Raw genomic sequence first — 27,973 nt, 5'->3', positions numbered from 1 at the left:
TTTCCAAGGAGGACCTCACGTCTGAGGAGGACCTTGGACCTCCAGAGGGTTTGTACTAAACCACGTTCCCCCATCTGACTCTGTCCACAAAGTCAGATCCTGACAAGATTCCCAGGGGATCCTCCAGGCCTTTAAAACCCTCACTCCATACACAAGCTGGACCAGACCGGCCGGTTGTGACTCCTAGCTGCCAGATCCGTAACACATCTGTGCCTCCATTCTCAGAAGATCAAACCAGTGCCTCTGCTTATCTGGCCTCCAGGAATCACTAAAGTACTTAGAAGTCCATGAAACGCTATCCATTCTTCAGAGAAAAGAGCGTTACAGATATAAGAAAGTTGATCTTTTTTAGTGACTTCCCTGGTGGCTCAGACAGTAAAACAATCTGCCTACAAGGCAGGAGACCCAGGTTCAATCCCTGGGTTGGGAAGATCCCCTGGAGAAGGAAACAGCAACCCGATCCAGTACTCTTGCCTTGAAAATCCCATGGATGGAGGAACCTGGTAGGCTACAGTCCACGATCTTTTTAAAAGCTCCTGCTCTAAGAGCAAAGACAAGACCCCCACTTGAAAAGAGTCCTTCCTCGTAAGGAGAGTATAGCCCCAAACATCCTAATTATTAGCACCAGGAAGGCAATTTATCTGAAAACCAGGAAGTTTTTTCTATCAGGTGAGCAGGAAAAAAGGCCCTTTGAATGGCATCTGGCCAAAGTTCTATGACACCCTGTGATGACCCAGTGTCTAACCTTCACCCTGAAAAAGAAACACAGACAAAAGCCATCATGGAAAGCGGGCAGGAAGGTCTGCCAGCAGACACATGACACATACGAGGAAAGAAACAGCAGAAGGTCGAAGATGGGACTAACCCCCAAATTACGTAAAATGAGACTTGCTCCCTGTGTCAACCCCAAAACAAGAAGGGACAAAAGAAAGAAAGAAGAATCGTTATAAATAGAGAAGACTGTGTTATGGAAAGGAAAAGAGGAACACGCCAAGTTTCTGATGGGGAGCCAGATATTTAAATGTAAGCTTCATGTCATTACAAGGCGTCCGGACTCCGGGAAGGCAGGCCCCATCAATCAGCTGGCATCGGATCCTTGTTACTGTACAAAAGCCGCACTTGCTCCCTGGAGCCAGTTCAACTTTGAGTCACTATTGTCTGAAAACAATGGAATGTGTCTGCCAACCTGTGTCAATAGTTCAAAAGGATTTTAATGCTGGCTGTATGAGTGCTGCAACCTGGTTTGCCCTGGGCCAAAACAGCTCCACTGACTTGGCTGGAGCAGTCACGTGTCAAGCTGGAGCACGAGAGCGCGTAGGTCGGCTCCGGCTCCGGCTCCATCAGGGTCTTGCTCAGGCTGGGAGCCCCCAGCAATAGCTGGACCTACAGCAGTCCACGTGCACCCTGATCTGGTATCACAAGCAAGTTCTCCTGGTTTACCTGGTATTCTGAAAGCCCTCTGGAATTTCCACCCAGTGAAATTCTACCACTTTGGCTACGCTGTGTAACAGGAAAAAGAAACCTGTTGAAAAGACTCTTTAAAGCCAACCTGAATTTTCTTCTCTCTATAAGAACTTGAATCTGTAAGTCATGGAATGTTTTTTCAATCAAAACTTGGCTACCAGGGTACCCAGATCTAGAAATGTGAATACACTGTGGGCAATGATGTAATATACCCAACAGAGTTGGACAGATTTGCCAATTAAACATGTTCCTTACACAGGATCCTAGTAACTGCAGATACTGAAGTCTGAAAAGACAGGATGACCTTTGTGATAATATAAAGGTCAGGGCATCAGAAAGACCATCCATCAGAATGAATGGCTTCTGTCATTGAAAAATGGGTTTACTGGCCCACTTGGCCCCCAAAGGAGCCGAGCAAAGGACAAGACGGATGGCCTGATGGTGACTGACCCCCGCCTGTCCCCGCACCAGCTGGCTCAAGGCACCTGCATTCTCCAACGTGCCGCAGGGGGACCAGAGGACACCCGGGCGGAGGACCTGTCGGGAGAGGGGCCAGTGGGCCGAGAGGAGTCTCCTGCTTTCTCACCCTCAAGAACCAAGACACAGCACAGAGCCACGGCACATACTCCAGCAGGGGACAAGCAATAACTCTGAAGAGCAAATGAAAAAAGTGCTTTTTGCAGCCTGGGGTTTCCTAAAGCCCTACATTCAAGGAGATGAATTCTGAAAGGTCAACCACTTCTGAAGTCAATGGCAAGACCTCTGGCCCACCTCTGGACCTGAACAAGGAATCTCAAGGTTTTGCTGTGAATGGAAAGTAAGTGTGCACAAAAGTTAAACTGGAAAGCACTCCATACACATGATCAACTCTACAAGTTACAAAAGAATGGATAAAAATGCAGAATAAAAATATCAGTACAGAAAAGCAAATACAGCAGTATCGGTATCGTAGTAAGGATTGTTTTCAAGGTTCTCCAAATAAAGTCTGTGGATCTGCCATTGTCCCACACACACTTCCACTCACCCCCCAGCCAGGAAAGCAACCAGGAAAGGGCATCCTATATGCGCACAATTTTCCCCGCGACTGAAGCGTGCCCTCAAGACAGGCTCGACGAATGTAGCTGGAAATATTAAATACTGAGCAGCTGGGTGAACAGCTCAGCAATTCAATTTACAATGTATGTGATACAAACACATCCTAGCCGAGCATGAACAACAAAATTGATTAAAGATTCTGAAAATCTAATATGTTATCTTAATTTCTTCAGCACTGCAGAGTATTACAGTTCTTTGGAAGAGTCATCAGACCTGAGGCCAGCAACAAAACGGCATCCAGATTCTGTTTCTGAAAACCTACCAAGTGCCAGGCGCCATGCTGAACGCATCCGTCACTCACTGAGTTCTAACAGACACTTGTTTCTCTTTAGTAAGCTGCTATCCACATAGCACGTGATCCATTCAAAGTGCACCATCCAGTGGGTTCCAGCATGTTCACACTTGTGCAACCATCATCACAGTCTAAGTTTAAAGTCCCCATCACCCCCAAATGAAACTCCATCCCTGCCTGTCCTGAACCCAAATGGAAAAAGTCAGGTGCTCTCCACATTTTACAACCGGGGAAACTGGGGCCTAAAGAGATTAAACCACTGGATAAAGACACCTGGTCAGGAAGGTGGACTCAAGCCAGAAGCTCCTCTTCCACCACCAGACCCATCTCCCCAGTCATCTGTCTCTGAAATCTGCCCGAGCCTCTCACCACAGAGCAGGGGCCCTGCCATCCCCAGGAAGAGACATCTACATGCTAAACAAACAGGAGGCGCCAGCGCGGCCCTCGGTGTAGGCACGCCCAAGGGCCTGCGTGACCCACACAGCAAACGCTTAAGGGAAACAAGAAACGAGGGAGAGCCAATCACCCTGGCGGACGGCTCAGCAGGGTCTATCTATCACACGTGGAGCAGCTCCTGGTGCTGAGGGTGGGCATGACTCACGCTCCCTCTGGGGCAGCCCTCACCGTGCCAGGTATCTGAAACATACTAACTTCCTGGGGTTCTCTTACCATCTACGAGGCTATTTCTAGACTTCCAGATCTTACAATCACATGAGGCATTAACAGCCAATATGGTGCTCTCTACCAGAGAGAAATACAACCTACACCGACTCATTTACCCTTCACAAAAACCTATGAAAAAGCATGCCTACTACCTCTTTAAAGATAAGAAAACTAGAACGGCCTCAAGTAGCGACCCCATCTGGGCAAACAAGCATTGGCATCCTGCTCTCAGCCACGAGGCCAAGTGGCCCCAAATGAGGGGGCAGTGGAGGGCTAACAACACACTTAGCACTCTGCACATTCTCCCACTCTTAAAGAACAGGCTTCCAACCCATACTCCAACTCAGGAGATTCAGCTGCCCCAGCTGGGAGGGAAAAAAATAATCAAGCTGCAGGAGGTTTAAAAAAAAGGTGAAGAGGATATTCCACAAAAGCATCAGTTAAAGAAAAAAAGCTCTTCACAGCGTCTCCTTGTGGCACACAGAGGGACCCTGGTCCTGTGCATACAACCCACCCCCCCACCACCCAGACAGGGGACCGAATGCACCTCGAAGGTGACCCCAGGGCAGACATAAGTGAAGTCGGCCAAACTACTGATTTTTGGCCCTTACATAAGGCACCGCACCCCACCCCACCCCCAGGAACCGAGCCAGTGTCAATTCAAAAGCAATGAAATCATTCCAGCTGGGAGTCTAATGACATGCTGTTTAAAAAGGCTTGTGAGAAATGTCCCTCTTCAGAAACAGAGGCGCACCAAAAGAGAGGTCTCTGCTATTCCTTCCATTTTCCATTAAGTGCAAAAGAAAAAGAAAAAGCATGAGAAGAATACACAATAAGGGGCTGATCTGAGCAGCCCACTCTCACTGAGTTCTCCTGTGAAAGGATAAGAAGAACCAAAGCCAGACTCTTTCTAGACAAACGTATTAATTCCCCTACCCTACCTCACTTATTCTGACAAAGAACAATTACCAATGACAAGAACGTCTCAAACACTGAGTCACTTCAAATTATCAACTTGCGACACAAATACTCAGAGGCACGTTCTGATCGCGTGTTTGGGGCCAAATACGGAGATTACCTACGTGCTTTCCTGTGAGGAGCATCTCAGGCTCTGTAGATGGAGGGGTATTTTGGAAACTGAAAAAAAGAGTCCTCAAGATAGAAGTTGCTGGAGGCACTGCTATTGTGACCCTCAAGTTCGCGGAGCCGAGGCTACGAGCACACGTGATGCTGTCCGTGTCACTTCAGACCACGTATTTTAATAAACCACATCCGTTTCCAGTAGGATGCCCAGTGGATTATAAATGAGAACATCAGGGTCCTCTGGAACGTCTGCACAACTAAACACGTGCTGGGGACACCAGGCTCTTGCAGGGGACTGCTGCGGTCAGGGGTCAGACCCCCAGGGATCTGGGTCTGCCCCAGCCTGGCCAGTTAGACATGGAGCGGGAGGGGAGGCGGGGAGAGGGGTGTGCCTTCTCTCCTGTATCAGCTTCCAGGAGCCCTGCTCCTGCCCATGCAGGTTCAAGTTCAGGGGAGAAAAGAGATAAAGCAGAACACTGTTGGCAGCTTGGTTAGGTTCTCTTCCCTTCAAACCAGCACAGCCTAAATACAACCGTTTTTCTGGATCTGCAGGCAGATCAGGGTTTGGGGCCAAAGCTGCCCCCATGATAAAGTGTTCCCCACATCTTCTGTGCATTTACTTCCGCTCCTGGGAGGAGAATATAGATGCCAGATCTCCCAACAAACCTCACATCTCCAGCTCACAAAGCAGCAGGAAGCACCACCAGACAAGAGAAACCCAGTGTCACGGAGAACGAGACAGCACCTACTCTCCTGTGCCAAGAAGTCCACAATCCCGAGCACCTGCCCGACTGCCCAGTGATGACGGCCTCACCCAGGTCTTCCTGTTTAGAAAATCTGCTCTAACACTTGCACATTCTTCACCTGAGTCACAAATCAAAAGGAAATTGAGACGCTCGGTCTTGTAGATTTTTCTTTTGGGAAAATGAGGGCGTTAACTTAAGCCAAGTTATCAATGAATCGATCAAAAAGGAAGGGCAGGGAAAAGGGACACCCTCCTCTCGTTCACAGGCTGCACCCCATCTTCTCTTTCCATGCACTCAGAGAACCAACTTTCACCTCGAGAATGACTCTTTGCTCATGCCCCCCAAGCACCCTCCAGTCAGGGAGCGGGGGCTGAGGGGTGGGAGAGCGCAGGAAGCCGGACAAGAGCACCACAGCCTCCTGCAGAGGCACCGCACCGAGGGCTCTCTCCACCCTGCAGCCGGACAAGTCCACGTGGTCCGGCCTAAGGCCCAGCAACTGACACCAGCCTGCTGCTCCCTGAAAGGTGGTCAGGCCCTAGTGCCTTACACGCCTAGTCAATTGGGGCTCTGAAGGTGCTCTCAAAACCTGAACTGGAAAAGTCCGTTTTTCTGAATTTGAAGGAGGCCTCCTCTGAACCCCAGACAGAAGAATCAAGTGGGCTGGCACTGGTCCTGGGTAAGCCTGAACCGCGGCCTCATACACATCACCTAGCGTCCCACTGCTCTCTTTATAGATGGCCGGGCCGTGGCCACACCAACAGATCAGGTAAACACCACCTGTACTCCCACCTGGAAACCTCTTTAGGAATATTTGTGTCATTCTGTAGTCTCATGTCACATTTAAACTTCACTTTTGCAACTGATGGGTACCCATAATTAAATCCCATTACAAGGAATTTCAAATAATTCTGCTCAATAGTTACTAAAGAAAGAGTCTCAATTAAAAAAACAAAACAAAACCACAAAGCAGGAAAGACAAGCTTAAACTGCTATGGGAATCTGTATGTATTAATCATGGAAACAGAGTTCTCGGGGGTCTGGTCCTGACTGCTTGTGAAAAGCACTGCAGTCCTGGGGTTCACTGCTGACACACTGTAACTCACACTCTAGTAGACACAACCCTGCACCAAGTTTCCCATGGGTCACAAGAGCAAGACAAAGAATGGATGAGAATGGAAAACCGATGGAAACAGGGTGGGATATAAACATTTTTAATCTGAAAAACGTACTACTGTCTCAGAGGAGAAAAAACAAAATTTTAGGGATCTTCACCCAGCTAACTGGATCTTCTTGGAAAAGCCACTTCCCTTGAACAGACAGCAATGCCCAACATCCACCATAACAAATGTCAAGGGTAATGATGCCTGTACATGAGACACCAGCCATAATTATTTCTTTATTCTAGGATATAAATGAGGACACGCGTTTGAGCAAGCTCCGGGAGATGGTGAAGGACAGGGAAACCTGGTGTGCTGCAGTTCATGGGGACACAAAGAGTTGGACAAGACTGACCAACTGAACAACAAAAATAAGTGAAGGAAGGAACAAATGAACGCCCATCTAGGCTACCTTGCTTGTTTCACACAAGAAGAAATTAATAATCAGAGAAATTAAATGCCTACCACACAGCTAATTAAGCCTTAAAAAGGTCAGGAAATGAAGCTCATGACGACTGTTTGATGCTGATAAAGACCTTATGGGAAAGGATAAAGGTGGGGGTGGGGGGAACAAATGTGTGCATTATGTAATTTGGTGTTACAGTATAATTTCAATTATCAAGAAATGGCTGTGAAAGGAACAGTATTCCAGAGCTGAATGTTCAGTTTTCCAAGATGACTGCATTCTAGTTTCATCACTTTGGGGCCATGGCCCTGTACTATCAATAACTCCTTTCTCTGGTGGTAAAGACAGTATTTTGAGGAATCTCCTTACACCTTCCTGCTGGGGACCTGCTCCCCAGCCTCACTAAGTCATCTTTAATAATCTGATGTTGGCAGTTCGTGTCCTTGTCCTGGGCCTTCCTCATGTCACAGAGGATGTAGAACAGGGTAGGTAGATAAGCTCAGCTAAATAGGTATTGAAAGCTCACCATGTTTCTAAAATACTGCACCTGAGGCTGAAATTGGCTTTCTCCAAAGCGGACTTCTCATTTAAAAAAAATGAAACAACTTCCTCTGAGTCATGTGAAACTGGAGGAGCTTTCCTAATAGCCTGTGTACTTCTGAGCTGGCTTCAGCCCCCCCCCTTCCACTGGCCTCACAAAAAGCCAGCACCGACATCCTCTGGGATTTTTAAGACATAAACCCTCCAGAGTCATGAGCGCCACGCAGCAGCAGCACAAGTGGAGCCCCACACAGAGCCGGGGGCTCCAGGCACTGGCTCTTCGCCGCTGTCAAGCGGACAGGAGCGCAGTTCCACCAGCACCACAGACCGGAGCCGCCACGGAGCGCAGCTGTCCACACGCGCACCCTTACAGGGGATGGCGGCCTCTGGGGCAGGGGCATTGCAAAAACTGTGACTCTGAGCTGCAGTCGGCCACTTTTAGTCATGGATACAAGACATCAGCTCTCCCTTTCTTCAACTATAAAGCAAGAAACGCCTCCTGCCCTGACCACCTCCCAGTGACTTTGCTGGAGAGAAAGTAGATGGGATCAAAAGATAATGTAGATGAACACACCCTAAAATCTATTATTTCTATTGTCATTCACAATAACAGCTCTCTGGTCTCTCACAAAGGAGATTTCTGAGACCACCCACTAGTTAGAGAAGCCACCCCTTTACATGAACATGTCTACACACAGCTAGCGAACAGAGGCTATACAAACACTTCATTGAGTGCCTTCGTTACAGGTAAGGAGGCTGAGAAATACCGAGCTTCCCTGGTGGCTCAGACAGTAAAGTGTCTGCCTACAATGCGGGAGACCTGGGTTTGATCCCTGGGTCAGGAAGATCCCCTGGAGAAGGAAATGGCAACCCACTCCAGTACTCTTGCCTGCAGAATCCCACGGATGGAGGAGCCTGATGGGCTATAGTCCCCGGGCCGCCAACAGTCAGACACGACTGAGCGACTTCACTTCTTCTACACTGAGATTACTAACCTCATCTGCTAAACAAACTCTAAGGTCTTTAAGTCACATCCCTCATCTCTCTATGCCACCTAAACACAGCCCAAAACAAGAAGCAGGACAAATGAAAAATCATTCAACTGTCAAGGCAGAAATGCCAACAACAGTGCAGGTGGCCAGACTCCCATCACATCCAAGTGATGCTGGTCTTACAGGTCCACGAGTCCAGAAAGACTATGAGTGCTCAGCCGTGAAGGAAAAGAATGAGGTGAACTTTCCTCTGCCTCAGTGACTTACCGGCAACACCAATTTTCTATCGTTTGTAGATGTGGGTGCTCTACGTTCTAGGGTCTCTGTGAGTCCCAGAGAACCTGGGTAAGAGCTCACAGAAAGCAGTCGTCACTGCTGCTGCCATCAGTGATCTTTCTTCTCATTTCCTTTCCCACCCCCGCCACACCCGACACTAATCCAGTTACTCATCAGTTCTCTCAACCCCACCCCTGCAGTATTTCTGTATCTGCCTCCACGTTTTTGTACTTGCATCCTCCCATCTGTACTGCCACCTTTTAGTCCCTTGTTACCTTGAGCCAGGTAATTGCCTACAATTATAGCCTTTCAATGTGTTTCCTCTTCTTGAAATCATTTCCCTTTATGAAATCCTCTTAACTGATGCCAGCTTAATCTTTTCAGAATATAACTCTGATTAAGTCAGCTCCCTGTTGAAAAACCACTGAGCACTTTCCATGGTCAACTCATTTATACTTTTCTCTTTCTCACAGTCGATCTTTCCTTCTTGTTTTTTGGGGCTACGTGTCCTGCCCCTGGAATGTTAACAGACAGGGGGAAGAAAACGAGTCTAGTTTCTACTACACATGCATGCCCCTGATTTCACAAGCTGGATAACTGCTGGAATCACAACAGTAAGTGAACGACAACAGCATCTTCATGCACTCATCTCGACCACGCCTGTTCAGATGCGGTATCTTCTGCCTCCAACCCCTACATCTGTGATCTTATGGAATCTACCATTACCTTCACAAACTTAAGAATATGTATCCAACAATCTATTTACCTCGAACACAACTGTTTGGACCATTTTATACCACCAATCTCTCCGTTAAGTGCCTGGTACTTGAAGAAGTATGCAAAATATCACTAACCCAACTCTGCCACCTCCATCATCTTCTCAACATATGATCTACTCCACCCTTCACTCAAAGCTCTGGATTTTATCTGTTAAATCCAAATTCAACAGTGGACCTACCATGTCCGTTGTGAACATGCTTGTGGGTTTTTCCTTTCCTGGGGGTTGACTGGCATGAAGATGAAGCATTGTTGGTGGCTGCTTTGACGTCTTCTGTCTCATCATCTTCCTCCTCAACATCCTCCTCGTCCTGAGAGCTTCCGAAATACACCATGCTGTTGGGCAGCGCAGGAGAACCTGGCGGGGTCAAAAGGAGGGGCATAAACACGGGCCTGAGTCTCCACCCCTTCCAGAGCCCACTTCAAGTGGAAAGTGAAGGTCACTCAGTGGGGTCTGACTCTTTGTAACCTCATGGACTGTACAGTCCGTGGAATTCTCCAGGCCAGAATACTGGATTGGGTAGCCTTTCCCTTCTCCAGAGGATCTTACCAACCCAGGGATCAAACCCAGGTTTCCCGCATTGCAGGTGGATTCGTTACCAGCTGAGCCACCAGGGAAGCCCAAGAATACTGGAGTGGGTAGCCTATCCCTTCTCCAGTGGATCTCCCCAACCCAGGAATCGAACTGGGGTTCCTGCATTGCAGGTGGATTCTTTACCAACTGAGCCATCAGGGAAGCCCAAGTGGACCCATGTACTAAATTACAAACTTAAATCCTCATGACTGAGCAGATAAAACAAAGCAATTCATCTCTACTGCCATTTTTATTTTTCAAACATCCTCCAGGAAATAGAACTCTATCTGTGTCCCTTTAACAGATTTCAGGCAAAATGCCCAGCAGGGAGGAGGGACGATGCCATTCACCAAACATAACAAATCAAAAATTTTCAAATCTCATTTGACTATTCTTGAGAAGGGAGTGGGGAAAACACCAAAGACTGAATTGAGCAAAAAAAAAAAAAAAAAAACACAACAAAAAACCCTACCCACAGTGTCAAGGACATGAGACTATTCTGGGTTACATCGTCTAAACTTAAAAAGTATGAACTTAAGCAAATGAATGTAAAATGAAAAAAAAAAAAAAGAGAGAGAGAGACAAGTGATAAAAACAAAATATGACATTTCCTTATAAAAGGAATCTGTCTCATATTCATAGGGGGTGAGTGACAGGTATGGATTCCAAAATCACAATATATTTGGAAGCTACTTTGATATTATGATCAGGTTAATAGCATGTAAAATTATTAAAATAAATTCTTGCATAACACTAACTAGAAGACTGGCTTAAATAAATTTAAAAATCAAAAAAACCTCTTCATAGAACCCAATCCCTTACTCCTTTTACACCTTAACCTCCTCATCGCCAAACGTTTTTGCTTCTGAACCTAAGACAGAACAGTAACACCAGAAAGCAAGCTCAATATTACAAAGACGCACAATACCGTTCTTCTTTATTAAATCATGAATTTTCAGAAGGAGATCGGTCAATTCACTGGTATACTGTTTGGGACCAAAGGCTGTTAATTTTTTTTTTTAATAATCAATTAGTCAGTTAATTGTTAATTGATTAATTGATCAATTTTTGAAACCCTTGAGTTAATTTCTGGCAGTAACTTTCATTTTCTTTCCCATTAAGTATCCAGAGAAGAGCTGCCATCAAGTAACAGAAGAATAAATGTTAAGTTCATTTCTTCTCTTGCCAGTGTCCTGTGAATGAGCTAACACTTCAGGAGTATCCGTCAAGATTCAAGTAACTGAATGTGCTCTCCTTCCCAAACTGGATCTCAAACTTCAACCACAATGGCTAATTTAATCATTCCAGCATCAGGGCTACCTGTTCTAACAAGGAAATGGACGTGAATGAGCAGCCTCAGAGCACTGAAGCGGCAAACCACGACTGCCCAGCTCCCGGAAACGCAAAGACAAAGACAGCACCTTCCACTTGTTGTCAGCATGACCTACTGATACTCAAACACCCCAGCCCGCAAGTTATATGGGTCATAGCACTGAATGGAAACGAAACTCCAAAGGGATGTGTGTGACAAACACTCTGTGTAACATAACTGGAGACACTCTGACCAAAGCCATTTCCTTTGTTTTCTCCCCTTTGATCATTTCCAATTAGAAGCAGGTTCTCAACAGAAGGAAGGTCTGTCAGAGGCTTTGGGGAAAACCATCTGATCAAGCAGAAGTTAGAAGATGAAGCTTTTTAAAAAAAAGAAAAGAGGAGGAAATATCTGGCCTTTTTCCTACTAGAACAATATATTTACCCTTGTACCAAGTGGTTTTAAAACAACTAGTACAAGACTGAATAGAAAAAGAAGTGACACCATCCTTCCCAGCTTTGTACTTAAAAGTTTCCAGTCGGAACATATCATTCACAGAGACACACAAAGTACCTCCAAGGCCAAATGTACCTACATCGATAGGTCATTTCCTAAATCTAACCTTAAAAAAAAAAAAAATCTTTATTGAATTTATTACACAACTGCTTGTGTTTTACGTTTGGTTTTGGCCATGAGGCATGTGGGATCTCAGCTGCTCACCCAGGGATAAACCCACACCCCCTGCACTGGCAGGTGAGGTCTTAAGCCTCTGGGCCAACAGGGAAGTCCCCTAAATCTAGGCGTTTAAGGAAAAAACCAGGAAACCTTATTTCAGCGCTCAAAAAGCGGTTCTGAGTTAAAAAAAAATTATAAAGAAAGAAAGGAAAGGAAATTTCCCATAAACTCCAACTCATTCTAGCATGTGACATGACATCAAGTAACACATTACATGCTGTCAGACAGAGCTGGGGACCCAGCACTTGCCAGTGACAGACTCAGCCATTAAATTTTCCTCTTCAGTAAAAGAAGAACGAGGTTAAACACATTTCTTCAAGTTCCTTCAAGATCAAAATAGCCACACCTAATTTCTCTTACAGTAAAGCCTCCCTGCACACTGTGTCGGATGCGCTGACCAGCGCGGCTGAAATCAGAAAGCGGACTATACAGGACCACGCAGAGCAGGTGTGTGTGTAGACCCTGCAGTCACTTCCACAGCTCACTCTGCCCTCCACTGGAGGGAAGCAGGATTGCAGGATGGAATTTCAGGAGGTCAGCCAGTACCCCCTTGCCTTGCTCCATCCCATCAGGATCAGGAGAGAAGGCAATAAACTCTGCAACTGAAGCCATTTGGGAGCAAAGCAAGTCTGCCCAATTCTGGGCAAAATCCACACGAACCACATGAGAAATTAAGAAGTAACTGCCACCTACAGAGTCTGTTGAGGATTTTTTGAAACTCAAACCCAATACATGAAGCATCACATTCCTTATGTTCAAAACTCTGAGAAAGGGGTGAGCACTAAATTTATGCCAAAGAACTAAAACGGAGGAAATGTTGAGGAGCTCAGTTCAGAACCCAAGTTTCATTAATATCCTACAGAAAGCAAACAGGGTAATTTTAACAAAAGAAAAAAGCAACCAAACTTATGAATCCATTTCTTTAAGCAGCTTCTCAGCCAAGTATACACAGTGATGTAACCTGATGCGTGTTCTATAGGGAAATGTGCAGTAGGAAGCAGAACACCAGCGAAGGGGTAGGGAGCGTGCTCCCTGCGGGAGTCACTCTTAAAGCAAAACTTACAATAATATAAGATTTTTCTGATGGGACTGGCTCTGCAGTCAAGAGGTGGAAAAGACACAAGTATGGGGGCACAGGGGATAAAAGCGATTGCTTTCACCCTAAAAAGTAATGTGGGTTCCCTCCTAAATGACTTGCTGGTTGGACCTAAAGACAAAGCATCAACAAAATAAAAGACAATACAGATGCTCAAATAAGAAGAGGAATGGAGACTCTTGTGATGAAAGGAGAAGGGATCAGTGGAGGAAAAAGACTAGTGCTTGATAAGAAGCAGCCTTGGGCAGAAAGGTCAGAGCTAACAGAGTCAGGATGCCCTTGGCTCAAATAATAAGCCTGTGCCAATTCTCCCCTCTGCATCATGGCCTGGGTAGAGCCTTACCACCTTCCACGTTTCATTTAAAAAGCCACTGCCAATCTCAGGAGTGGCCCCATCAACTATAGCTTCTCCCCCAGAAGGAACATACCTTCAGAATTTTTCTGGGTACCTGCATACCTGTACCTCTTGTTAACCTTGTTAACAAGTTAAAGCATGCAGAAAAGACTAAATCCAACAACAATGAATATTCCAAACCTCGGTCACCACACAGCTACTGGTAATCCCTCTAAGACCCGCTGACATGTCCACTTAGAAGTGATGGAGAGGGTCAAGCCAACATTCCAGATCAGGGGGAACCACAGCAACCAGGAAAAAGCAGCAAAAACAGCTTTTCTTTCTCTCTCATTGACACAAAACCAGGAAGATCATCTCACATGGCATAACCAAGGTGATAGGGAAACACAGACGGCTAAATACCTAGAAAATAACTGCAGAAGAACCTCAAATACATAAGAGAGCCAAAAGCATCTGAGAAACCAAACTATCGGACATTCACAGAGAGCATTTCTCTCTTCTTAGCCAAGATACAAGCTCGATTAGCTAATTTACAAAAAAGCTTAGAGGAGGAGGAATCTGTATACAGATGAAGGAAAGGGTATTTTGAAGCCTTGCAAACAGCCAATAGTCTGGATTATTTATCACTGGTAAAATCACCCCCTTCCTCCTTATAAAATGGGTGAATGGGTCCATTTGCTAATCCAGTTGAAGCTGTGTGCATGGAAAGTTAACATTTAGCATCTGAAAACAGAAGACTGCGTGTTTTTAGAATTTTTGATTAAAAATGGTCTGCAACTCATGGATTCTCACACTTAAGAAGCAAACTTCCTCTCTAGAAAATTTATTAGGGAAACTTTTTGCCTCCAAACATCAGGTGAAGTAAACTTTTGAAAACCTCATTGTGGGCCTAGCATTCAGGAAAATGGGGCATGGATCTACAGAGATGAAAATAGGATGGGAGAGATGGGAAATACAACAAGGAAAAGCTTCCTCCAGAAGAGAAATCATCTCCTCCCATGGCAGACCACTACGGTAAAAACAAGGGGTCTGAGAAAGGGCTGAGCGGCCCCTACCTGGGTCCTGGGGTGGGCTCCCTCCCCTCCGCAGGTACCAGCCCCTCTTGTGAGGTTAATCAACAAGTCAGAGAGGTTACCTCATCACACAGAATAACTCCATCTATCTCCTCCATGGGCTTCCCTGGTGGCTCAGAAGAAGGTAAAGAATCCACCTGCAGCGCAGGAGACCTGCATTAGATCCCTGGGTTAGGAAGACCCCCTGGAGGAGGGCTTGGCAACCCACTCCAATGTTCTTGCCTGGAGAATCCCATGGACAGAAGAGCCTGGAGGGCTACAGTCCACAGGACTCGCAAAGAGTCGGACATGACTGAGCGACTAAGCACATCTCCTCTACAAACTCTGTAGTTTTAAAGCAGTCATCAATGAAAGGTGAGTGCTTTTAATGTGTTATGAGGGTTATGGATGGCATCAGAGAAGGCAATGGCACCCCACTCCAGTACTCTTGCCTGGAAAATCCCATAGATGGAGGAGCCTGGTGGGCTGCAGTCCATGGGGTCACTAAGAGTCGGACACGACTGAACGACTTCACTTTCACTTTTCACTTTCATGCACTGGAGAAGGAAATGGTAACGCACTCCAGTGTTCTTGCCTGGAGAATCCCAGGGACAGGGGAGCCTGGTGGGCTGCCATCTATGGGGTCGCACCAGCAGCATGGATGGCATAGGGAACGGGGGGCAGGGGGTATACACGTGTACTTACAGTTTTCTATTAAAATCACAGGCAGATTTTTCTCTCCTGATTATTCAAGCGCATTAGCAAACGTAAAAAAAAAAATCTGAACTTGGATCAGTCGGTGGAATCGGGAGTGCAGAACGCATCTGTGCTTTGCCAAAGCCGTATTTCATTACTTTTCAGAATTAGTTGGCAATGTCTCCACAATATTTACTGAAGTGAAAACCAAATGTTTTCATCTGGACAAAAATCAAACTGTGGTATGTTACAACCACAACAGAAATCATTTTAATCCAAAAGCTTGCTTTCTCTAATTTGGGCTGCGGTTTCTGTAAAATTGGATTCTTCTCTGTGAATCATGTACACACAAGCCCTCTTTCTCATTATCTTCCCTCCCCCGACCAGTTCTTTATCTTAACAAGCTAAACATAGCTCGTTCTGCTAGATTTTGGAAAAGACCCTAAAGGGATTCCCCGCCCGCTGTCATTTAGCTGGGGAGTCAAATTCTGTAGCTTGAGCTCACACACTCCAGGCTGTGCCCCGGATTTGGCATGTTTGTGATGGATCTTCAGGAAACACACAGAGAATGGAAGCAATCGGGCCCTATTACCACGTGCTCAGACGCTCAGTCGGGTCCAGCTTTTTGCAACCCCATGGACCGCAGCCCACCAGGCTCCCGTTTCCATGGAATTCTCCAGGCAAGAACACAGAAGCCGTTTGCCATTTCCTATTCCAGGGGATCTTCCCGACCCAGGGATGTTCTCTATCACTAATGCCACCTAGGAAGCCCATTATCATATTAAAAAACCAAACTTCAAAGGGAACAGGTCGGGTCTGGGCCGGGGGCAGGGAGATAGTTATTCACTGATTTTCTGAGTTCCAGGAGAGGAGAGCTCCATCCTTTGAAACCGAACAGTTACCAGAGAAAGTGGGTGCGACCTTGGCCCGTTAATCCCACCATCTACGTACCCAGCACTGAGCCAAGCACCTGTGACCCACACCCGCCCTGTACACCCACACACCTCATCCAAGTGCCCCGGGAGACCAGGACAACTGTGACGCACAGCCTGATGGTCTGCCTCTTCCACGTCAGCCTTTACAATTTACCAGGGAATAAGAATTTCCACCAGGGCTTCCCAAGCCCTGCCCGTTCCCATGTAACTCTTAAGATCGGGTACTAAATCCATCTGCTATTTTCTTTAGAGTGATTTACTTTCATGATTTAAATGACTTTTCTCTATTATATCAGTATAAATTTAATATCATGTGCCCTAAAAAGAAAAGGTAATTAACATTACGATCAAAGTTTCACCCTACTTCATATTAATATTAAAGGTTAAAGGTAATTAATATTACGATCAAACATTCACCCTACTTCATTTCTGGCGCCACCAAGCAGCAGGACTCGGGGAAGAGCCCTCCAGCCGAAGTCCAAACGCAAAGGGAGGCCCTAGCTCCTTATGGTACAAGAAGGCTGGGTAATGGGGCCTCTACTGAAACTGGTCTTCCTTTTATTACACACATATCAAAACCAAGGGCGCCAGTCATTGGACTACATGGAGTCTGAAAGTCCAGGATGACGTGCCAGCTTGGCAGTCATGTACCCTCTTGTCGGGAGACTCAAGTTTACTTGCCTGTACAATGGGCTTAGTATCTTCAGATGTAACAACTGTGATGACCCCGAAGGCTGTGAGGTAACACAGGACAAAGCACTCTCGACACCCACGTGGCAGTGCCATTTTTAGGGTGACACACAGCTCAGGAACAAAACAACTCACAACTATGAAAGCAGGCTGCCCCTTCCACAGATGAGGGCAAAGGTGATTTACTTCCTACCTGCTTTCCTAAATGGGAGAGTCTGCAGACTGGCCACTGGGAGAGGATGGGGTGGGGCCCAGAAAGAGGACGGAGACACAAAACGAACTCAGTAGTTAGTCTGGAATTTGGGAACAAGTGGCAGAGCAACGCCTGTGAGGGCTGGAAAGCTTCAGCCCTTGGGAGCCTTTTTTCAGGAAGAACAGCGAGGAAGTGGCAATGTGACTGTCCTCTCAGAAGCCTCCTCTGCAGTTACGAGTTCCCAGGTGTGGCTGCCTGACCCCACGATTAGGCAATGCCTCCAGCAGAGCAGAGCTTGGGAAATCCCATGGACAGAGGAGCCTGGTGGGGTACTCAGTCCACGGAGTCGCAAGGGTCGGACACGACTGAGCCGCCACCACCACCACCAGAGCGGGGCACATGTTCTCTTTGCAAGAGCCCTGACACGAGGGTCTCAGCAACGAAAACCACCTTCCCTCCTGACAGTTCACAGGGAGACCTGACCCAGCCGAGCACAGAGACGGGAGAAAGCGCCTTTAATTAGCAGCTGAACAAGCGGCTTCCTATCTTCCCCCGCTGTCATCTACACCCATGGCTTGAAACACACATGAACAAGCACACATCCGGATCTCCCTGCCGCAAATGAACACAACGCACAGGTCACACCACATGGAGAGCGCAGTGGGCTCAACCTATGTCACTTCCACCCATCACGTATGCAACAGGAAACAAGTCAGAAATTCACTTCACTGCGGCCACACAGAGCCCATCCCAAGTGTGCTCTCTCCACAGGGAAAGCGCCCACGGACCTTAATAGAGACATAAATACAGGGCAAGGGGCACCGTGCCTCTAGGACGTGGACACTGGCCACTTCAGCGCTGTCAGCTGTCGGCCAGGTGCGCCACAAACAAAACAGGACTAACCTTACTTCCAGATTTCTGCCCCCATCGACCTTCTTTCTCTAAATGGGATTTCAGAAAGGATGAGAAATACTGAGGCAATCAGCAGAAAGTAGGGAAGAGGCCGGAGACAATCTGAGAAGCACACTGACTCGGTGCCGGCAGCCACAGGCGGGAGCAAGGACTGGCTTCATCTCCAGGGAGGGCAGAGCCTGGTCAGGGGCCAGCTGGCCTGGAGCACGGCCAACCCTCTGAGCAAAACGTCTTGGAGTCTGAACGACCGATCGAGGTCACAGAGCAATTAGAGGGGCCCCATCCCTCCCCTCCTGGGCGCTTCAGGAGCCGATGGTTTCATATTTCTTCATAATGAGCCTGATAAACTCTTCTGGCAAATAAACTGCTTGCTCAGCACAACTCAGCCAAGTGTACAGACTCTGTTGGAAAACCAAGCATATGAGGAACATAAGGCTGGTTTAGTGTGAAGAAACGTGAGGACGGCCACTGGAATCCTCAGGGTAGCGAGAACATCACTTTGTTACCCCTCCCAAAAAATTAAGATGCAACACCTCCCAAAAAGGATTCGTCCAGAAAAGAGCTGTGTACCACTGTGACAGAGGGCCCTCCTCCCCAAAGACTTCAGTACCGTAAAGCACTCCCATTTCGCTCAAGGAAGTTCATTATCAGAGCCATGGTGCTCCTCGCAATCGGAGGGTTATTTAATTGCTTTCTAGCAGGTTAATCCCCTTTCGTTTTGTGACCTTTAAATCACCCCAAGCTTTTTCATTTGCCCTACTTACAATTTATCGACCTCAATACCCAAAGTCAGTATTCTATCGAAATACACATGCCTTGCCGATAAAGCTGGTGACTGTCTTTAGAGAAAGTTCCATGGGTGGCCTGTCTCTTCTGGTACTGCATTCTCCTTGGCTGGTCTTTTAAACTGTCCCTCATCCGTGTCACTTGGAGGAACCTGTTCCCCTCCCCTGTTCATCTCCTAAATTCACCAGGAAATACTAAGGGGCTGGATGGTACCACAGGCCCCATCTGGTCCGCTTCGCACCCGTAATTTAGTCTAACTCCACAGCAACCACATGCTGACTGCACATCCATTTTACAAAAGAGGACACCGAGGCTGAAAGCTTTAAGTCACCTGCCCAGGATCCACTAGCATCCATCGGCCTCCTGCCTGTCTTCCTACAATAGCCCACTGCTTAGGCTTTGGTAGCCTGGATCCATTTTTTTAATGCTGCCATGATCAACTTATTCAACAAAGGTCTAAACCCGTGAGGTCTTCCCCTCAGCCAAAGAACCATGGTGACTATCCAGCCTGGGCCCACAGCACCTAACACATCAGACTCCCTGCTTTAACGAGGGGTCAGCTCTCCAAGCCACGAAGTCACCGCCCAGCCTTGGAAGGGGCTTCTGCAGACCTTTTTCTGTCTGTAAAGCCAGCTCCCCACCAGGGCCTGTGCAGGGCGCCCTTCCCTCCGGCTCCACCTGTGCCCTCCCCCAGCACGCCACTCTGGCACCTGCATGCGGGGCCAGTGCACTGCACCTGTCAGGCCACTCTCCTGTTGTGATCTCTGTTTTCTAGTTTCTGGCACTGAAAACAGTTCAATAGAGGCCAAGTTAATTAGCAATTGAATGACAAGTGACCGCTGAAGATTCTCTAGGACCTGGGAAACAAAAGGCAAGTAGTCCCCAAACAGAAAGGATTGCTTCACCAGGGCTGACAGTGGGGGGTGGGGTGGGGGTCTTCCCTACTAACTCCTCCCTGTGAGGCTGGCCTGTGACACCCAGGGTCAGAAGAAGCGAGCATGTAGGTGTGTATTTTCAGGGATCCTCCTTGGGAATCCCCTTTATTTGCACTGTCCCCCAAAGAGGAAAATATAAATAAGAGACTCATCTAGCCTGCCACTGCTCCACTGCTTGTCTTCCAAATCTGCAAACAGTCATAGTCAGAAGAAAGAGAAGATGACGGGGCTCATTAAGAACAACGGGTGACAAAAAACGCAGCGACGGCACATCCCCCCTTCTCTGCAGATCTACACCCCAAGAAAGAGGCTAATTATGCCTCTGGCAGGACCCATGCAGACCCTCTCCAAAGCAGCCATTTAAAGATAAAGACACAGCAAGCAAGCACATCGGCTGCTTGCACCATCAAGCTTGCTTATCCTTTGGAAGTTTCAGGTCACCACGTTAAGCAGTAAAAAAGAGAGTCCTACCAAACTCAGCTTTTCGAAAGGTCCCTACCTGCCTTTAGACAGATTTTTTTTTTTAATCTCTAAAGCTTATCTCTGAACAACTGGCTGCTGTGTTGACATGTACACACACTTCTCAGAATTATTAATGGCACAGTTTTTTCCTCACCCCAGTTTACAATGAAGTTGTGGGGAGAAGGGGGGTCTTGGGTTTGCTGGGGGTCACTGATGGGTAATAAACACCGAGACTTAAAGAACTCCATGAACCAGCTTTCTCTCCATCCCAAGATCCATTCTCTTCCATGTTTCAAATCAGCACTGAGGCTGTTCTGGATAATAATTGAAGACCAGAGAAAAGGATGATGTGCAATCCTTGGCAACAAACATCGTTTCCAGGTTTCTGGTTCCGGCATGATTTTTGCAGCTGGGCTTTCTCTCCTATCATTACTGAGCTTATCAGGGCTGCCTCCTTTACTGGATCTGTGCTTGCTTCCACCCACGGGTGATGGAGCGGTTTGGTTCTTGAGGCTGAACATGAAGTCTGGGGCCCAGACAAGCTCTGTCTGGCTTGGAACTTCAGCCAGAGAAGCAGTAGCAGAATTAGACTGCAGGTATAAAGAAATGGTAATCAAATTCTCAACCATCAACTTTGTCTGTAAAGATTCCTGATGAGGATAAGTGTCACCAGCAGTCGATATCTAAAAGTGAGAAATACATCTACATGTAAATCGAGAATCAGATAAATGATGGGACACCCACACGATGGAATGGGTATTTATGTGATACTGAAACAGGAAACCAGACTGCCAAAATAAAATGCAATTCCATTTGGGGTGTGGGACTTATAAACACATAGAAGGCTCAGCAGTATTTTCACTGAGGAGGTGGTAAACAGTGCTTGTCTCCAGGAGACTGGAGAGAAGGGTATTTTGATTTTTTGATTTTTGGCCTTTTTCTCCCTCTTTTCCACTGATCTTCCTAACACTTGATTTTGCATTTAAAACTGAAATAAAATTTTTAAAGTGCCACTACAACAGACACCGTCTATTTAACCCTTGTATACTTCAAAATACAAGTTTTAATTGGTTCAAACAATTCTGTATTAAAATACGCTGTCTAATACCACCGCACGCATCACATTTCCAGGAACATGTATCTCAGTGTATCACCTACCGTTTGAGGTTTTAAGGAAAGCCATATCAGATAAAACACACTTGACATCACAAGTGTGTTTTTAAAATAAAATACCTTAAATCTAAAAAGTTCAGGACGAAGAGTAAGAGAGTACAACACTGCGTCAGAACCTTATTGTGTTTCAACTAAAAACGAACAACAAAACCTGTTTTATTGTCTGGCTCATCAATGTAGGAATAATTTTCCAGCCTCAGAGCATTTTTCCAAAATTATTTTAAAAAACGTCTTAGGTTTCACTTCCTGAAACATCTGTTCCATCTGACAAGTCAAAGAAGTAAACTTTATATATGCAAAGACATGATACTCCTATGTCTAGAGTTTGTCAATGTCAATGTCAAAGACTCTAGATGTGATGTTTTCCTCCATCACCAATGACGCCACCCCACAGCAGCCTGACCACCTGCCCGTCACCCTCGCCTCTCCTCTTCCTTTCCCCCTTCACAGCCAATCCTGCACCTCTTTCCTGCTGGGTTTTCACACCATCCTTTCCATCTCCACTTTCAACACTCAGGATCACCAGGCTCCGTCCACAAGCAGCCACGTCAAACCCAAGGGAGATGCTGGCAGGAGGCCCCGCCACCCCACCTCCCCTTCGTGAGGGCCGAGTGGTCCACACCGGAACACGATTACCCTCCTCCTGTATGTCCTCAGAGTCTCCAGGACCATCAATGGCCTGTAATGTCAAACAAAAACCTCAGCCCTTTATCTTCCCTTGGCCAACAATTCAGTCCCAAAGCTAACTGGGTGTGAGAGGGTGGGGTGGGGTGGGGGTGAAGAACAACCAGAGAAGCCAGTCTGGGTTGAGAGAGCCCCAACAGGGTGAAGACGTGTTCACACATGGGGCAGCACACTCATGGGGTCGGAGCAAAGTGCAATCAGGAGGGCTCCATGGGAAGGGTGGCGGCAGAGATGGGCATGGGGCACTCTGGAAAAAAATGGGTAAGTAATCTGTAGATATAACAGGAGCCAGCTTTCTCCAAGTTTAATACGGAAAAAGAAAACCAGAGTGAACCCTTTGGTTCTAAACTAAAACCAGAGGTATGGTGCTCACTCACGGATTTTAACAGGTCTAGAGACACAAATATATATACTTAATGAGCATGTGTGTACATGTGCACACACACGCCCTTGCACACATGCGTTGAGTACTTAGTCACTCAGTCGTGTCCAACTTTTTGCAACCCCATGGACTGCAGCCCGTCAGGCTCCTCTGTCCATGGGGATTCTCCAGGCCAGAATACTGGAGTGGGTTGCCAGGCCCTCCTCCAGGGGATCTTCCCAACCCAGGTCTCCCACACTGCAGGTGGATTCTTTACCAGCTGAGCCACAAGGGAAGCCCAAGAATACTGGAGGGGGTAGCCTATCCCATCTCCAGCAGATCTTCCCAACCCAGGAATTGAACCGGGGTCTCCCACATTGCAGGTGGATTCCTCACCAGCTGAGCCACCAGGGAAGCCCACATACACAAACACAAACAATGCATTTCCCTCCCACAGCTGTGAGCACACCTCAGGCCCAGATCCCAACTTCAGAAGAGAAGATGTCCCTTAAAGTAAACAGGGCTCCTTGGAGAAATGGCCCATGCAGGCCTGAGGGAGGGGATATGTGAGATGAGCCTGGGGCCCTCTGAGATGCCAGCTTGCAGGGGCTTCACTGATGGGATCTGGGACAACCAAACGTCAAAATAAAGGAGAGTAACAGATTACAACCTTCTCAACAAAACAGGAAACGAGTCCACACAGACACCAAAAAATGAGCATATCAAGTCTGATAAGAAATGAAATAGAGAGTTTCAAAGAGTCTCCCAATGAAATACATGTAAGTTGCAAAGGCTGCCAAGGGTCCACTTACAGTGGAAAAGCCTGAGAGACTCCCCCTCAATCAGTGACCAACCTGAGCACCATCAAAGGACAGGCTGACAGACCACCCCCAGCAGGATTAAGAGAGAATTCCCTCCTATGATACTCTTGCCCGAAATGGAGATACCTCCTTTCCCATCCTGTGTTCTCCTCTCTTCGTTCCTGGAGTAAACACGTTCCCAAATGAGGCCGTGTAAACCCAAACTCATCCTTCATTACAAAACAGCATCCTCACCGTGCTCTCTTGTCCATCGGTCCCATTTGTATGTATTTCCACTCTTACCTACACCTAGAAGGTTTCACTGCTGTTTCTCCCCAAGTAGTGTGTGTGTGGGGCGGGGCGGGGGGTGGGGGGTAGTAAGCCCTCCCACCATAGCATGGCTTATTCCCAGACCTCATGACACAAAAGGAAAAGGGACTTCACACCCATCCACAACCAGCCCACCAATAATAATAATAAAAACTACAAACCAGAAAGCTGAGTTAGCAAAAGCATGTGTGTGATGGTGGGGTGACAGAGGTACTCAATGGATGTCAGGGAGAATCAATTATAAAAATGTGAACCCATACAGTATGACAGTGCATGCTAAGAAGCCAAAAAAAGGCGATTCAAGAGTAAGAGGGGGACTTCCCTGGTGGTCCAGTGGCTAAGACCCCACACTCCCAATGCGGGGGGCCTGGCTTCAACCCCTGATCAGGAAAGGAGATCCCATATGCTACAAGTAAGGCCCAGTGGAGCCAAATGAATAAATACAATAACGACAACAACAACAGCAAAGAACCAGAGGAAAAGAGAAGAAGACTCGAGCACCTTCTTGGCGGGACCCCTCATTTCACACATCAACCAGGCTGGGGAATCGCAGGTGTGCAGCACAGAGACCAAAGTCAATGCCAACACCCAGGGGTGGCCTTGCGGTGGCCTTGTCCCTTCTTCTTTTCAACCAGGCTGCCCCCCTCAAACTGGCAACAGAGTCTTACCTCGAAGGCAGAGAAAGGTAAGAAAATCTTCTGTCTTAGGCTTCCTTTTAGAGAGGTCAGAAATCTGAGTAGCTGGAGGGGGTAGCAAAGGCTCCACTATCTTGACTGGAGTTGTGCTGGGACTATTCGGCTGGGATTGAGCAAACTTCCTTTGTGCTTGCAGCCTGGGCCTGGAAGAGCAAGAGAAAATTAAAAAGAAATTAACCAGAGATCAGAAGATACAGATCTACGTGCAGCAATAAAATCATGACACAAAAGGGAAGAAAGACCCTTTGTTTCAAGCAAATTCTTTGTTTCTAATTAAGGTTCTGTATATCTCTCACACTCTCATAAACCACAAGCCTGCTTTAAAGGGCAATAAATTTGCTTAAAAGGCTGTGTTTTCTAAACTGACAATATACACCATGATCCTGTGTGTATGTGTGTACACAAGCACATGCCTGTGCAAACCACGTGTGTGCCTGGGTATTTCAAAACCAGCAGCCGTATTAGATGATATGGGATTAACGGCTTTGGTGCTTTCTGTATACCACCTGCCACATGTACTTAGCAGTGTGAGCTCACAGGATACCGTCACAAACGCATGCACGACGCCCTTCATACTGCATAAGGACACTCCGCCCACCTTGGTCTGTCACTGACCTGGTCTTACACCCCAACCTCTAGGCTCTTGTGACTCCAATCCAGCCACATAAATTCCCTATATATGCTTTAATTACATGCAGGCGGATCTACTTTCCTATTCTATTCAAAACCCATCATTCATGGCCAAATCATGGGTTGCCTTCTGCCTGCACAGAAACCCTAAAATCCTGAAGGATTCAAAACACTGGCTTTGACCTACCTTCAGGCCTCTTCCCTATTACCATCCTACATAGACATCAACTCCCTAATTCATCAACTTGGTGTCTACAAATCATAGCTTCGACCTTGTTCGTTTACACAAGTTTATGAGTCAGCATGCATGTGTGTTGCTAAGTCGCTTCAGTCATGTCTGATTCTTTGTGATCCTATGGACTGTAGCCCACTAGGCTCCTCAGTCCATGGGATTCTCCAGGCAAGAATACTGGAGTGCGTTGCCATGCCCTCCTCCAGGGGACTGAACCCACACCTCTTATTCTCTTGCAGTGACAGGTGGGTTCTCTGATAATTAGCGCCACTGTTAGCCCCTTACATGCCAGACAATCTATTAATTTGAATCCTAGTGAACCTTGCAAAGGTTTCTTTACTTCTTCCCTAAAGTTAATTTTCCTTTCTCTACCTGAGTACTTTTACCCTCTGTATAACTGGTTTGACCTTTATCATAAATTGCCTATTAGCTTTTCCTTGAATTTTCAAGATCTCAACGCTTAATGGAAAGTAAGCACCTTCGACGGTGTGAACCTGTATGTGTCCTGCTTTAAACCACCCCTCTGGCCCTACTCATAAAGATGCTCAAGAAATAGTCTTTGAGAGCAGGGGAAAACAACAAGAACCCAAAGCAGCCCATGGCACTGGGCTTTAAGGAAATCTGCTCAAATCCCAAACTGGAATCACCCACTGTGCGGGACTGATAAAGCCACCCCAACTCAAGGCTGCTCTGACTACAACATGTGTTTATAATTGTAAAGCACACACAACTTACAATTGCTGGACTTATATAAAATAGTAAGCAGAGTATCTTCAACTGTTGATGTGCAAAATGCCCTAATATTTTAAGTTAGCACTCTAGTATTCAACAAAGCCACATACACACACATTTTCTGCTATGTAAAAATTATGTCCTTTAAACTTAACCTCCCCTGTCCCGCCCAGAATCAACCCTTGCCTCTCTTACAACACACTAAAAACACCCCTGAATAGGTCATCTTCCCAACACGAAGTGACATTTGATCAAAAGGAAGATAGGACCGCTGCTTACTAACTGGGCAACAAGCCTCTGCCTTTAAAATCTACTAACATCACAGCTAACCAAAAGCACTTCAGAATCTAGGAATAACCAGAGGGAAACAGCTACAGAACACAGTATTAGAACACAGTATTCATGAAAAGCTAAATGCCTTTAACAGAAATTCCAAACATTATAAACTGTTGAGGGAATAAAACAATGCCCCTGGTCCTCCTGTGTGATGGGGAACAAAGAAGAAAATTTTGGGGGCAGCAGACTCTCCAGAAGGTGAGTGAACAGGAGTGAGTTCTGGGAAAGTCACCAAGCCAAGGGACTGCCCTTCCAGAAGGATCAGATAGGGGCAAGGGGTGACTGATTCAGAGACTTAAGAGCTGTTTCTTTGGGAGTGGAGGTTGGGGGTGGGGAATACATTTATTGGACATGTGACAGAATAAAGGGCCTGTTGGGGGGGTGGGGTTGTTCCCAGTATACTGTTGTAGTTATGCAGAAATGGGGAAACCCTGTCTTTTAGAAACACAAAAGGAAATATCAGTATTTATAAATAAAATGATACTATGTCTAGAGTTCACTTCAAAATCAGAGAAGAGCTGTGTTTCTCAAACTGAGATGAGGATCCGATTTGCATTTGGTTCTCCCTCACTTTAGACCTTCTGTCTTTTACAAATGGATATTTTTATAAGATAGTTACTATAGAGGAAAAATGAAAGACATAAACTACAAGCTCAAATTTATTCGACAGACATCACTCTGTTCAACCACTTGAATGTGCTCGCTGCTCACTCAGTTGCTACATTCAACTCCCTGGCAGCAGGCAGCACACAGCCTGTGCCTTCAGCAGCGTCACTCTGGAGAAAGGAGAGGATATAGGAAACCAGACAGTGGTCCAGCAAGCCACACCCTCTCCAGGTCCTGGCATCCCCGGGAAGGACTGAGCCCAAGACAACTACACCTCCTCTTCCGACAAGCTTCTCCTCTCTGCCAACCTTCCCATCATGTGAAAGAAAACCCCCGTCATGCTTTCCTGCTGAAAGGGGTTTTAATTGGCCATTTTATGATGTGTACATCTTCATTTAAATGGACACAGCTCACACTTGGCGGATTAAGGGGGCTTTACAGAAATACCGCCTGCACGTGAACAGGACGTTCAGTGTTTATTGCTTTTTCAAAAGTCACCAACGACAAATACCAGACATTATTATGAGACGCTGGCCCAGCCTGAATGAAAAACAAACACGCAAACAGAGATGACAGAGCGGGACACAGCAGAACATTCTACAATTTCAGAACCTCAAAGATAAATGCGCCGACCGCTGTTCAAATAAAAAGCACTTTTTGCCTGATGACTTTCTCAGGGAGGCTATGAAAAATAAGGGCATGAGAGATTAAAAAGCGGCAGTAAAATAAATTACCCCTCAGAGGAATAAGCCAAGCTCCCAAGTGATTAAGCATTTGTGAGACCCAGATGAAAGCAGGAACTGGAGAACAAGACAAACCAAGGTCTTGTTTAAAGAGGCCAGAAGAATCCGTGCTTCCCAGAAGGGCAGGGCTGTGGTCTGGCTTTGTGCAGAGTCCCGGGGGATTAACAAAGGTGTGACTTGGCTTTGTGGGCTCCACGGGACAGGAGAGTTTGAATGACACGACTCAGAAGACAACCAAGGAGGAAGCACTCTTAGCCACGTGGCCACGTTTGCAGGATAGGTGATTCATTCCAGAATGTCTGATACAAGGAAATGAGTGGATGTTACTAAAATCAGCACAGAAAGTGGGCTGTGGAGGTCCAGATGTGCTAAAGAATGACATTATCTGCCTCCGGAGGTGTTGTGCAAAGGAGGAGGCTGGGGTGCA

At 46.7% G+C, this 27,973-nt stretch overlaps 1 protein-coding gene across 5 annotated transcripts in view; it reads right to left on the bottom strand.

Annotated features, from left to right (window-relative positions):
* JARID2 (jumonji and AT-rich interaction domain containing 2) overlaps positions 1 to 27,973 on the bottom strand; it is a 230,119-nt gene that overhangs the window by 32,348 nt on the left and 169,798 nt on the right. For all 5 annotated transcript variants that reach the window (XM_070361166.1, XM_070361167.1, XM_070361169.1 and 2 more), the window contains 2 exons: positions 24,241 to 24,410; positions 9,673 to 9,849 (listed from right to left, as the gene is read on the bottom strand). In XM_070361166.1, the coding sequence (XP_070217267.1) occupies positions 9,673 to 9,849; positions 24,241 to 24,410 (347 nt within the window). The remainder of the gene's footprint in view (positions 1 to 9,672; positions 9,850 to 24,240; positions 24,411 to 27,973) is intronic.

This window comes from Bos mutus, chromosome 23 (assembly GCF_027580195.1).
Source record: "Bos mutus isolate GX-2022 chromosome 23, NWIPB_WYAK_1.1, whole genome shotgun sequence".
Taxonomy (NCBI): domain Eukaryota; kingdom Metazoa; phylum Chordata; class Mammalia; order Artiodactyla; family Bovidae; genus Bos; species Bos mutus.
Note: the sequence above shows the minus strand (reverse complement) of the source record. Positions and strands in the feature narration are given on the sequence as shown.